The sequence below is a fragment of the Acipenser ruthenus genome, chromosome 44 (genome assembly GCF_902713425.1).
Source record: "Acipenser ruthenus chromosome 44, fAciRut3.2 maternal haplotype, whole genome shotgun sequence".
Lineage (NCBI taxonomy): Eukaryota > Metazoa > Chordata > Actinopteri > Acipenseriformes > Acipenseridae > Acipenser > Acipenser ruthenus.
Window position 1 is genome coordinate 8,727,925 of NC_081232.1, and position 14,576 is coordinate 8,742,500.

At 40.4% G+C, this 14,576-nt stretch overlaps 1 protein-coding gene across 1 annotated transcript in view; it reads right to left on the reverse strand.

Annotated features, from left to right (window-relative positions):
• Nucleotides 1-496: 496 nt before the first annotated feature.
• Nucleotides 497-14,576, reverse strand: part of LOC117398786 (mitogen-activated protein kinase 1-like) — a 22,519-nt gene continuing 8,439 nt past the window's right edge. The window contains exons 4-9 of the mRNA XM_059012323.1: nucleotides 12,488-12,604; nucleotides 11,659-11,773; nucleotides 10,114-10,245; nucleotides 9,698-9,807; nucleotides 8,418-8,553; nucleotides 497-7,939 (exon numbers count right to left, since the gene is read on the reverse strand). Of these exons, the coding sequence (XP_058868306.1) occupies nucleotides 8,434-8,553; nucleotides 9,698-9,807; nucleotides 10,114-10,245; nucleotides 11,659-11,773; nucleotides 12,488-12,604 (594 nt within the window). The 3' untranslated portion in view covers nucleotides 497-7,939; nucleotides 8,418-8,433. The remainder of the gene's footprint in view (nucleotides 7,940-8,417; nucleotides 8,554-9,697; nucleotides 9,808-10,113; nucleotides 10,246-11,658; nucleotides 11,774-12,487; nucleotides 12,605-14,576) is intronic.

The following is a 14,576-nucleotide window of genomic DNA, read 5'->3' on the forward strand; positions in this document are numbered from 1 at the left end:
AGTCTCTTGTAAGTCGCCTTGGATAAAGGCGTCTGCTAAATAAACTAATAATAATGTATAACTTTTCAATAGCACTTGCAATCGCGTCAGTTGAATTGGTTTCAAATGAAAGCAGTTGAAGAATCGCTGCTGTTGTGTTTCTAGAATTCCAAGTCCTTCAAAGGAATTGTTAAAGCAACACAGACTGAGCAAAAACTGTAATACAGCACAACACAGCGCTTTGCTGTTAAAGAACTACAGCTCCCAGCATCCCTCACCATTGCCGCGGGCGCAGAGGCATGCTGGGAGCTGTAGTCCTAACCAGGGCTGTCCCAATTCACAATGCAATAACTATTGGCAGCGCAGCTATGAAGAGCAGCTCCTGAACTCGCACTATGAAAGGCGCTATATAAAAAAAAATGTCTGATAGAAGACAGACTACAGCAAACTCACACATTACCCTTTCAGGACTGATTAATAACGAAACAAAAATAAAGACAAATTCAAGCAGTACAAATTTGGTTAAGATATTGTAATTCACAATTACAGTCATTCATTTTTTTTCATATTATAATATCCATGACTTGTTTTTAAACAAAATAATAATAAAAATAATATAGATTAAAACAAAGCAGTGCACCTTTCACCAAAGAAAACACACAAACACAAATAAAATCCCTTTTAAATTTCTCTGGAATAGTAAAAAAACAAAAAAAAACAATATTCAATATATTTAACTCACAGACACTTTACTAAATTTATACCATACATTGACCCCAAAAAAACAACCAAAAATTTCATAAACAGAATAACCGTTTTGCACCTATATATATATATATATATATATATATATAAAACAAAACAAAACAAGAAAAACACACTTTGCAAATGAATGAGATGGTTTTTAAAATTCAAACACTTTCTCCTATTAAGACCCGAGTTTTAAAAGCATCGCAATGGTTGCTTTATCTTCTTATAAGCATTATTTTTTAAACTATATAAAATGAACACACTTACTGTTCAGTGTGTTCAACCCCTTAGATTTTCATGATGTGCCATTGCACTCGTTCAAAGCCATTGCAAATCACTCAAATACCTAGTTTGTATTTTTTTTTTGATTGAGAAGTCTGTGTTGCTTGGACAGCCAGTACAGGAGCTTCCATTCTTGTTCACTGCCGCAAACTCGTGACAGACAGGCTAGATTAGCCAGTGTTTACAGAAGAGCCAGCGCCATCTAGTGATCATAAGAAAGTTTACAAACGAGAGGAGGCCCCATTCAGCCCATCTTGCTCGTTTGGTTGTTAGTAGCTTATTGATCCCAGAATCTCATCAAGCAGCTTCTTGAAGGATCCCAGGGTGTCAGCTTCAACAACATTACTGGGGAGTTGGTTCCAGACCCTCACAATTCTCTGTGTAAAAAAGTGCCTCCTATTTTCTGTTCTGACTACCCCTTTATCTAATCTCCATTTGTGACCCCTGGTTTCTTTTTTGAGGTCGAAAAAGTCCCCTGGGTCGACTGTCTGTACCTTTTAGGATTTTGAATGCTTGAATCAGATCACCGCGTAGTCTTCTTTGTTCAAGACTGAATAGATTCAATTCTTTTAGCCTGTCTGCATACGACATGCCTTTTAAACCCGGGATAATTCTGGTTGCTCTTCTTTGCACTCTTTTTAGAGCAGCAATATCCTTTTTGTAACGAGGTGACCAGAACTGAACACAATATTCTAGGTGAGGTCTTACTAATGCATTGTAAAGTTTTAACATTACTTCCCTTGATTTAAATTCAACACTTCTCACAATATAGCCGAGCATCTTGTTGGACTTTTTTTATAGCTTCCCCACATTGTCTAGAGGAAGACATTTCTGAGTCAACATAAACTCCTAGGTCTTTTTCATAGATCCCTTCTTCAATTTCAGTATCTCCCATATGATATTTATAATGCACATTTCTATTGCCTGCGTGCAATACTTTACACTTTTCTCTATTAAAATGTCATTTGCCATGTGTCTGCCCAGTCTGTCTGCACTTTGGATCAAGTTTGTTTTGCTGGCAGTACACTAGTTGTGCACTAGATGGTGCTGCCGTTTACTAACAGGAATACTAGCTGATGTCTGAAAAGCAGCTCATGAACTCGGTCAAAGCCAAACAGACTTAGAATGATTTGAGCAATTGCAATAATAATAATAATAATAATAATAATGCATTCTGAATGATTTTGAAACATCACAAAAATTTAAGGCAAGTTAAATACAGAACAGTTGATAAAATCAGATTTGAAAATTGGTGTGTGTGTGTGTGCGAGACACACTGGAAGTATTTTTCCAGGTCGCTGTGTTGTTTGCCGAGTGAATCGTGGGATTTAGAAATAATACACCAAAAAAATAACAATTTAAAAACAAATTCATATTTAAAAACACACACACGGAGGTGCTGCAGTTATAACAAAAACAGATTTATAAAAACCCAACCACCATTTAAACTGTTGCAGGGATGGGAATCAGACTCCTATTGCACAGCAGTGTCACCCATTCCAGGTTTTACTACCAGCTTGATCAGCCCCCAGTGTGTCTGGGTAACAAGCTCAGGTGTGTCTGATTATTGAACTCCCAGTGAAACCAGGAATGGATCACACTGCTGTGGAACAGGAGTCTTATTCCCATCCCTGCTATTAAACTCACAGTAAAACCAGGAATGGATCAAACTGCTATGCAACTGGAGTTATCACCATCCCTGCCATTAGAAGTGTACTTGCTAGCATTTCAGAGTGAGGTCAAAGAAAAAAAAAAAAAAAAAAATTGGGAGATAGTAATAGTTTCTGTTTCTTCTCCTGTTTGTCGAGTGATATTCTATGCAATTCAAAATCAGAAAGTTTGCAAAGAATTACAACTAAAAGAAACTTTAGAATTTCAAGCTGAAGAGGCAGGAAATATGTGATGTGGTATCTATTATTATTTGTTTATTTAGCAGACGCCTTTATCCAAGGCGACTTACAGAGACTAGGGTGTGTGAACTATGCATCAGCTGCAGAGTCACTTACAACTACGTCTCACCCGAAAGACGGAGCACAAGGAGGTGAAGTGACTTGCTCAGGGTCACACAATGAGTCAGTGGCATTTGAACCGGGGACCTCCTGGTTACAAGCCCTTTTCTTTAACCACTGGACTACACAGCCTCCTAAAGTGTTAAGGACGACTGTGTGGCGTTCTGAGCACAGTACGTTCTAGTGAGAACTGCCTCAAATGCGTTTCTCAACTGAGAAAAGGGATATAGTTAGGACGCTGTTGTCTCCTTTGAGGTGAAACTGCTTCATTGAAAACAACCCCTTCTAAGGTCATCTTCATCTTTGAGAAAATTCATTTCATAGTACAGGATTTTACTGACTATTCAGGCAGACACACTTTTTGGCCTATGCTTTCATCAGTTTTAAGCGTCTGGCTGGTATTAGTTTCTTCTAGTTTATTTTTTGTCACCCTGTGCAGAGTTTCTGATTGAAGTTTTGCATGAACTACCTATAATAAAATCACAAGATCCACTCAACAAACAGACAGGAGATGAAACACACACTGATGAAGGCATTGGAGCCCAAACGCTGTTCTGCTTGACTCAGTTTATTCTAGTTTCACCTCAATAACACTAACGAAGGCACCAGAGTTGAAACATTTCACTGATGGACCACTTTCACACGTACAGAATTTATGACATTATGAGCTCCACGTGGGAATAAAACTTGAATAAAACAATTTATCCAACGTGATTAAAAGCAGGAATATTCAGCAAATACTTTTTCAAAAACGACTGGCCTCCCTTTCCTTGCATTGAAGATCTTTTGCGTTTTGTAAACTGAAAAATTCTCTCAAAAACGACACCACAATGAAAGAACGAAGACGAAAGAACGCAGTCCAGCCAATATAAAAATCACGATTTTTTTTTTTTTTTTTTTGAAGTTCTCTTAAAAACACTTAACATGTTCTGCTGTTCATTTTGTAACACTGACATATCTATCGCTCCTTTCAAAAAAAATAAAAAATAAGAGGTAATAATTTGAGAACGGGTGAAGCGCTTTGAAGACACGACTCCAATAGTCTTACAGAACTAAGATTCTCAGCACAATAAAAAAGGGGACTAATACTACTAATAATAATAATAATAATAATAATAATAAATTATTTTAAGACTTTGGTAGGACTTTTTTGTTTCTTAACACACGAAACACAAACTAAAAAGATGTAACGTTTTGCACGGGGCTTGTGAAATAATAAATGGATTTCTAAAAGATCTCCAGCCTGGGGGCTAGCAAGGGAATGACATGGGCTGCATTTACATTCAAAGTAACATTTTTAATCTTTGTGACGTTAAGCAACAGACAAAAACAAAGGGTTTTATAGATAGAATTATTCCAAACATCGCCTTCAATTCTAATCGTTACATTTAGGCAAACACTGTGCCGTTTGTTTTAGGAATTTCAGAATACTGCTGTTACAGTGTCGCTACTACAGAAAAATATGTATGTGTTATTGTAGATCTGTTTTAGCAATCTCCAAACACTGTGCTCTAGTCTAGCTGCTATAGTCAATCAAACACTGTGCTCTAGACTAGCTGCTATAGTCAGCAATCAAACACTGTTCTAGTCTAGCTGCTATAGTCAATCAAACACTGTGCTCTAGTCTAGCTGCTATAGTCAGCAATCAAACACTGTGCTCTAGTCTAGCTGCTATAGTCAATCAAACACTGTGCTCTGGTCTAGCTGCTATAGTCAAACACTGTGCTCTAGTCTAGCTGCTATAGTCAATCAAACACTGTGCTCTAGTCTAGCTGCTATAGTCAATCAAACACTGTGCTCTAGTCTAGCTGCTATAGTCAATCAAACACTGTGCTCTAGTCTAGCTGCTATAGTCAATCAAACACCGTGCTCTAGTCTAGCTGCTATAGTCAATCAAACACTGTGCTCTAGTCTAGCTGCTATAGTCAATCAAACACTGTGCTCTAGTCTAGCTGCTATAGTCAGCAATCAAACACTGTGCTCTAGACTAGCTGCTATAGTCAATCAAACACTGTGCTCTAGTCTAGCTGCTATAGTCAATCAAACACTGTGCTCTAGTCAGTAAAGCAGAATTACTAACACATATAGAGTGTACAATTATTAATTAATACCAATTGTTGTTTTAAGGCATAACTAGTATCTGCAGAGTGATCAATTGAATATTACCTTAAGTTTATCAAATTCTTGGCAGATTTTGCTTTAGGTAAATCATTTTGAGGTATTTTTTTATATACATAAAATAATTTTTTATATTTAATATATATATATATATATATATATATATATATATATATATATATATATATATAGTGGACAAAAAAATGGAAACACCTGGGTAAATGAGGGACACCAAGTCTATTGAAAGCAAGGGCTTCCACACAGGTGTGGCTCATGCGTTAATTAAGCAAATAACATCCCAGCATGCTTAGGGGCATGTATAAAAATACTGGAGAGGCCTGGTTGCTTATAATTATGGCTAGCATGTCTGCAAGAGGAGACCTCAGTGACTTTGAAAGAGGGGTGATTGTCGGGGCGCTTTTGGCAGGAGCTTCAGTGACCAAGACAGCTCAACTTGCTGATGTTTCACGAGCAACGGTGTCTAAGGCGATGTGGGCATGGAACTCCGAGGGAATGACATCATCAGCAAAGGGCAGCAGCGGGCGGAAGCGCATACTCCAGGATCGTGATATCCGTGCGTTCATTCCAAGTGCAAGGCAAAACAGGCGAGCAACTGCAGATCAACTGACTGCAAATTTCAACCTAGGACGCGAGCGGCCAGTTTCATCAAAAACGGTCCGCCCAGATCTCCAGAGAGGGATACCATAGTGGCCCAACGCCCTATTAAGTGACTTTACATTGTGGTTCCCATTTTTTTGTCCACTACCTATATATTATCTATATCTATATATAATATAATTACCTCAAAACGATATATAATTTTGGAACTTAAACATTTCTAAAACAGATTTTATATATTTTTCTCTTGTATGACACTTCAGATAATAAGGCCACAATTCTTTCAAGGGGTTCCGGTCCGATATAAACCCACGAGAACGCCACCTGGACTCCCCAGAGCCCCTCTGCGAAATGACATCCCTGTATGCACAGTACACTATTTCTCATTACAAAAATCGGATTGAAAAAATTCCTTTAGTTCCTCAGTTTTCTTACATCCATATTAAATTTATTTATTTTTAAAAATCCTTGTTAACCCATGAGGTGCCTCTGTCCTCATCGGAGGAGATTTTTTGGCAAAATTTTTTGACTACCTGCGATTTAAATTCTCTTAAACTATATTACTATGATAATTTACTTGTTGAATTTAGTTAACTGCAAAAGTCTAACTGCGACGGTTATAATTCTAAAAATACAGCCCTTCATATGCTTTTTATGATGCCTCAATATAAAATCGGAAACTCAAGCCTAAAAATGATCAATTTTTTGGTGTTTTCCCCACAAGCTGTATATAATGTAAATTTGAAACATTCTTGGTTTTATTATTTGGTGTTTAATGGGTTCATATAAATCCTTCAAAACGTTGCAGATGCCTTAAATTAACATCTTAAATAAAAACTAAAAATAAAATTATAAAAATTCTAGTAAAAGGCAATTAAGAGATCTACTGGTATATTCATGCTGAATACATTTATAAAAATCGAATTCTTGAATTATAAGAGGATTGGTTTACATTAGAGTTGTCCTGTTTGTGTCAGGGTGCAGCGGTCTAAACGGTCCCCCCCTGACACTTCCTTTCAATTTTACAGTTGGGTAGAGGGCAGCGCTTACAAAAGGTGCCACAAAACGTTCCCGTCAGGACAACGGAGGAAGTAGGCACCTGACCTTACTGACCTTAGGTTTAGGGTTTTGGTGTAGGGAGAGGATTATTCATGCTTTAATTAACAATAATCTGATAGCCAATCAGAGTGCAGTGTCCTAACAAGAACACTTCATGGTACCTTTGTAAGCACTGCAGGTAGAGATGGGGGGCTGTGGTCTTAATATTGAATTTGGCCTCAGAATCTTGAAGCGGCCCTTCAGGGGCACATAAGAACTTTATTTTACTGCGTTACATGTTCTCATGTGTTGCTACAACTGTTTACGTAAGGTGTGGTTTTATTTCTTTTTATTTTTTTACAATTTGACCACTTTTTAAAACTATTAAACTGCATTCCCTGCCCCAAGATGGCTTCCCATGTACCCGCATGGACCTCTCAGAACTACATTTCCCATCATCCTCTTGGTAAATCCATCTCAGTTACAGATGAGCAGGAGGATGATGGGAAACATAGTTCTGGAGAGGTCCATGCCTAAAAAAAAAATTAAAACACACACCTTAAACAGCTGTAGCAACACATGAGAACATGTAACAGTAAAATCGAAACTTATGTACCCTTTAAAAGGAGTTATTCTGAAAGTGAGGTGTCATGCTATTGAATTAATCAGAATAGACTTTTCTGATACTTAATTGCTTTTACCAGATGGTTTGAAAATAAATAAATTGTATAAACCAAAGTACGATAACTTGTCTCTATATATATATATATATATATATATATATATATATATATATATATATATATATAATCTAATTTTTGTTCTTTTATTTGTTTATTTTTTAAAAAATCATTAAGCAAGCATTTTTTTTTATAATTTATACTTAACGGGGGAAAAAAAAGGAGCGAGCACGCGAGAGCGACATGAATTCACACACAGTATATCGTAGTATAACAGAGGACAGAAGCCTTGAGGGGAGTAGGTTGGGAGTATTTTTTTAAGTATTTTTCAGGTATGGTTTTTTATATTCCTTTATATATATATATATTTTTTTTCTTTTGATTGTGGGATATTCCTGTCCAAAGGGCATCACTGTTTTCTCAACCTCTCAGACCCGGGGGGTAAAGAAGTGATGATACTTCTATCTGAAAGAGAGAGGAGAGGAGAGAGAGACAAAATTTAACTGTGACAGAGTCTCCACACACCCCTAGATTCCTCTCTCAATAACTTGCGAGCGAAAGAAATGTCTTAGCAAGTTTCATCACAATCAAACAAGCGCTTCTCTGAATACGTTAGGAGAAAAAGCTGCTGTTTTTATAACATGATATATAATATAATCTGATACATATTTTGTAATATGATTTATGTTGCCTGGACTTGTCTGTGTATTTCCTTAACTTTCAATGTAAAAGCTTATGTAAGGTTACTGGATCAGCAAACGCATTCCTTATTTGGTGTATGATATATGGAAGTTGTCGGTGTGTGTGTGTGTGTGAAACGCATGGATCACGAGTATGTTTATTAGAAAGACAGCCAGCCTCCACCCCCCCCCCCCAGAGTTTAATACGCTCAGTAACTTGCTAAAGAAGATCCTGAGCAAGACCAAACACATTCGGCACTCACCTGCCTGCTGGCTGGCTCAGGTGCCCTGATACGTGGCCTGAAACCTGGCTGTCTCCTCAAATATCAACTCCTTCAGTTTCTCCTTGGGCAGGTCGTCCAGTTCCATATTGAAGGTGAAGGGCTCTTCAGCAACAGGCTACAGAGATAAAGAAAGTGAAAATGAGTATCTGAGGCGTATCGCTATCTACAGCAGCTAGACTAGAGCAGTGTTTGACTGACTATAGCAGCTAGACTAGAGCAGTGTTTGATTGACTATAGCAGCTAGACTAGAGCAGTGTTTGATTGACTATAGCAGCTAGACTAGAGCACAGTGTTTGATTGACTATAGCAGCTAGACTAGAGCAGTGTTTGATTGACTATAGCAGCTAGACTAGAGCACAGTGTTTGATTGACTATAGCAGCTAGACTAGAGCAGTGTTTGATTGACTATAGCAGCTAGACTAGAGCACAGTGTTTGATTGACTATAGCAGCTAGACTAGAGCAGTGTTTGATTGACTATAGCAGCTAGACTAGAGCACAGTGTTTGATTGCTGACTATAGCAGATAGTCTAGAGCACAGTGTTTGTATTCTATACTGTAGATGTATGTCACGGTCATTCACTATCATCACACCGATAACAGATTTTTGGAGATGTGGGACAGGCTGGTTTATATTGCTGGGATGGGGGGTGGATGATGTCACTGACAGGCTGGTTTATATTGCTGGATGGGGGTGGATGATGTCACTGACAGGCTGGTTTATATTGCTGGGATGGGGGTGGATGATGTCACTGACAGGCTGGTTTATATTGCTGAGATGGGGGTGGATGATGTCACTGACAGGCTGGTTTATATTGCTGTGATGGGGGGTGGATGATGTCACTGACAGGCTGGTTTATATTGCTGAGATGGGGGGTGGATGAGGTCACTGACAGGCTGGTTTATATTGCTGAGATGGGGGTGGATGATGTCACTGACAGGCTGGTTTATATTGCTGGGATGGGGGGTGGATGATGTCACTGACAGGCTGGTTTATATTGCTGGGATGGGGGTGGATGATGTCACTGACAGGCTGGTTTATATTGCTGAGATGGGGGGTGGATGATGTCCCTGACAGGCTGGTTTATATTGCTGGGATGGGGGTGGATGATGTCACTGACAGGCTGGTTTATATTGCTGGGATGGGGGGTGGATGATGTCCCTGACAGGCTGGTTTATATTGCTGGGATGGGGGATGGATGGATGGATGGATGACTTGTTCTATGCTGTTCTGGACGACGATGGGATGGGTGTTCCTGACCTCATCAGTGGGGTCGTAGTACTGCTCCAGATAAGGGTGAGCGAGGGCCTCCTCCACGGTGATGCGCTTGATGGGGTTAAAGGTCAGCATGCGGTCCAGCATATCCAGAGCTGGAGAACACAAAGACAAACTATAAATAAAACCAACACACACACAGACACAGAGACAGAGACAGAGACAGAGAGAGAGAGAAAGAAAGAAGAGATAGAGAAAGAAAGATAGATAGATAGAGATAGATAGATAGGAGATAGAGATAGATAGGAGATAGATAGATAGAGATAGATAGATAGAGATAGATAGAGAGAGAGAGATAGAGAGAGAGAGATAGAGAGAGATAGAGAGAGAGAGAGAGAGAGAGAGATAGAGAGAGATAGAGAGAGATAGAGAGACAGAGAGACGTGGCGTGTGGGGCTCACCTTTCCCGTCGGCCTTGGGGAACAGCTTGTTCCAGGGGATCTTGGGTTTCTGCGGGAGAGACTGCAGGTAGTTCCGCGCCTTCATGTTGATGATGCAGTTCAGATCATCTGGAGTGGGGGAGCCCAGAATACCTGGAGAGAGAAATAAACCAGCGTATTACCACCACACCCCGTCACTACCAGCGTATTACCACCACACCCCGTCACTACCAGCGTATTACCACCACACCCCGTCACTACCAGCGTATTACCACCACACCCCGTCACTACCAGCGTATTACCAGCACACCCCATCACTACCAGCGTATTACCAGCACACCCCGTCACTACCAGCGTATTACCACCACACCCCGTCACTACCAGCGTATTACCAGCACACCCCGTCACTACCAGCGTATTACCAGCACACCCCGTCACTACCAGCGTATTACCAGCACACCCCGTCACTACCAGCGTATTACCACCACACCCCGTCACTACCAGCGTATTACCAGCACACCCCGTCACTACCAGCGTATTACCACTACACCCCATCACTACCAGTGGAGTAGTGGTTAGGGCACTAGACTCTTGACCGGAGGGTTGTGGGTTCAATCCCAGGTGGGCGACACTGCTGTTGTACCTTTGAGCAAGGTACTTTACCTAGATTGCTCCAGTAAAAACCCAACTGTATAAATGGGCAATTGTATGTAAAAATAATGTGATAACTGTATAATGTGAAATAATGTATAATGTGATATCTTGTAACCATTGTAAGTCGCCCTGGATAAGGGCGTCTGCTAAGAAATAAATAATAATAATAATAATAATAATATTACCACTAAACCCCGTCACTACCAGCGTATTACCACCACACCCCATCACTACCACTTTATTGGAAAAGAGGCATTTATCATTATTATATAAAACCCATGTATACAGAGTTTTATAATTCTACTTGGTTTTAAATCCAGTGTTCAAGTTCTCTTATGACAGGAGCTACAACACATTACCCCTCCTGAGTAAATAATAATAATAATAATAATAATAATAATCTATATTTATTATTATTTATTTCTTAGCAGACGCCCTTATCCAGGGCGACTTACAATTGTTACAAGATATCACATTATTTTTACATACAATTCCCCATTCATACAGTTGGGTTTTTACTGGAGCAATCTAGGTAAAGTACCTTGCTCAAGGGTACAGCAGCAGTGCCCCCCACCTGGGATTGAACCCACGACCCTCCGGTCAAGTTCAGAGCCCTAACCACTACTCCACACTGCTGCCCTTGATTTATATCTATATATAGCTATAGCGATAGACAAAACAGACAGATAGACAAGATGGATAAAAAAGGCCATTTCGAACCACCAGCGTTCTTCTGTTAGCACACCATTCTCCCCCATGGAGACGGTTCGGGACACACACATGAAATTTAAAAAGCACAGTATCTTGTCTATTTAAATGTTCCCAGCGTTTGATCCTACTAAGACTGATTGATAAGTGACAGCGGAACAGATGAAGAGATAGATAGACACACCCATACGAATGAAAACTCACCAAGAATGTGGTTGAGCTGATCCAGGTAATGCTTCCCTGGGAAGATAGGTCTGTTTGACAGCATCTCAGCCAGAATGCAGCCTACTGACCAGATATCAATGGACTTGGTGTAGCCCTGGAGTTACAAACACAGACAAAAAAAAAACCAGATGGCCGTCAGTAAAAGCTATGCCATCACCCTGCAGAGTGAACTAATTTTGCAGGCTATGGCTACATCTCCCAGCATGCCTTTGCACCTGCAGCAATGGTGAGGGATGCTGGGAGCTGTAGTTCTTTATGCTGTGGTCTTGTAAAATCACAAACGACACAGACCGCTATTGCGATACATCATGTACAGCTCTGGCCAAAAGTTTTGCATCCCCCTCTATATTAGAATGAACTAATTTAGCTTCGTCAAGTCGAATGAAACCTGCTGAAAAAAGTTACGTAAACATATTGAATTACACACCGCTTTGTAGTTTTCCACATACTGAACGAAAAACTTGCGACATTTCTAAATCTAACATGAAATACTTACTGTACTACTATTATGGCTTGAGGTAGACTTTCTGAGATATCGTTTTGTAGTTTCTTTGATCACATGATGTTAAATAAAATATCTAAGTTATGTTAGAGCTGTATAGATGTCGAGTTCAGCATGATCTCGGGCGCTCTGTGTGTGTTTGGGGGGGTGCGGGGGGTGTTCTCGTTACCTTGGAGTTCAGCATGATCTCGGGCGCTCTGTGTGTGTTTGGGGGGGGTGCGGGGGGTGTTCTCGTTACCTTGGAGTTCAGCATGATCTCGGGCGCTCTGTGTGTGTTTGGGGGGGTGCGGGGGGTGTTCTCGTTACCTTGGAGTTCAGCATGATCTCGGGCGCTCTGTACCAGCGAGTCGCCACGTACTCCGTGAGGAAGCCAGTGTGGTCGTGCTCCGGGTCAGCTATCCGAGCCAGCCCGAAATCACAGATCTGAGACAGAGAGAGAGAGAGAGAGAGAGAAGAGAATAGATTAATAACACACACACACAGCTATCCGAGCCAGCCCGAAATCACAGATCTGAGACAGAGAGAAAAATCAAAACTCAAGAAAACAAACAAGAAAAAAACTAATTCTAAAAAGAAATCAAATGAAAAATGGTTTGACATGGAGTGTAAAACAAACAGAAAAGAATTAAGAAAATTGTCAAACCAGAAACACAGAGAGCCAAACAATATTGAACTGAGACTCAGCTACTGCAAGGCTCTGAAACAATACAAACACCTTCTCAATAAGAAAAGAGAAGAACACGTGTCCAAACAATTATCCCAAATTGAAGAATCCATAGAGCAAAATTCCTTTTGGGAACTATGGAACAAATTAAACACATCAAAAACTAGTCATGAATTGGCAATCAAAAATGGTAACATTTGGAAAAATTACTTTGATAAACTTTATCAAGAATTAGACGAAAACGAATTAAATCCAGACCAAAATTCAATATTAAAAAAACTAAACAAATTGGAAACCAAAATTAAGGACAATCAGAACCCACTGGACTTCCCAATAACAGGACCAGAGCTAAAAGAAAAGCTCCAAGCCCTCAAGCCCAGGAAAGCCTGCGGGCCCGACAGCATCATAAACGAGATGCTGAAACACAGCAGCCCCAGGATGCAGGAGGCCCTGCTCAAAGTATTCAACCTCATCCTGGCTGCGGGCTGTTTCCCTGACATCTGGAACCAAGGGCTAATAACACCAATTCATAAAAGTGGAGACAAATTCGACCCCAATAATTACCGAGGCATCTGTGTGAGCAGTAATCTGGGGAAGGTGTTCTGCAGTATCATTAATGCCCGGATACTGGCCTTCCTTACCGAACACAATGTCTTGAGTAAGAGTCAGATTGGATTTCTGCCAAATTACCGCACCTCTGACCATGTTTACACCCTACACACCCTAATAAACAAACATGTGCACCAAAAAAATAAAGGAAAAATCTTTGCTTGTTTTATAGATTTAAAAAAAGCATTCGACTCAATTTGGCATCCAGGTCTATTCCTTAGAATTCTTGAGAGCGGTGTAGGGGGTAAAATTTATGACATCATTAAGTCAATGTATACAGAGAATAAGTGTGGTGTGAAAATTGGAAACCAAAGAACAGGGTTTTTCACCCAAGGGCGTGGAGTGAGACAGGGCTGCAGTCTGAGCCCAACACTGTTCAACATCTACATCAACGAGTTGGCTACGGTGCTGGAACAGTCTGCAGCCCCTGGCATCACTCTACACGACAAAGAAATCAAATTCCTGCTCTATGCAGATGACCTGGTCCTGCTGTCACCCACTGAACAGGGGTTGCAGCAGAGCCTGGCACTGCTGGAGCAGTACTGTCAGAAATGGGCACTGACAGTAAACCTGGACAAGACCAGAGTTATGGTATTCCAGAAGAAAGCCAGATCTCAGGGAAACAGGTACCACTTCACCCTGGGAAACAACACCTTGGAGCATAGCACCAGCTACAATTACCTGGGTCTAAAAATCAGTGCGTCTGGGAACTTCAACCTGGCTATAAATGCATTAAGAGATAAAGCGCGCAGGGCTTTTTATGCAATAAAGAATCGGCTATACAAAATTAAACCACCAATAAAAATTTGGCTAAAAATTTTCGACAGCATAATAAAGCCAATCCTTCTGTATGGTAGTGAAGTATGGGGTCCCCTTATGAACCCTGATTATAAAAAATGGGATCAAAGCCCCATAGAGAATTTCCATCTGGAATTCTGTAAACACCTCCTGCAGGTTCACAGGAGTGCAGCCAATAGCGCTTGCAGGGCTGAATTGGGCCGGTTCCCCTTACTCCACTCCATACAGAAACGAGCGCTCAACTACTGGGTCCATCTACAGCAGGCTGATCCGCAGTCCTACCACCACACTGCACTGCGGAGCTGCTCACAGCCCCCACAAGAG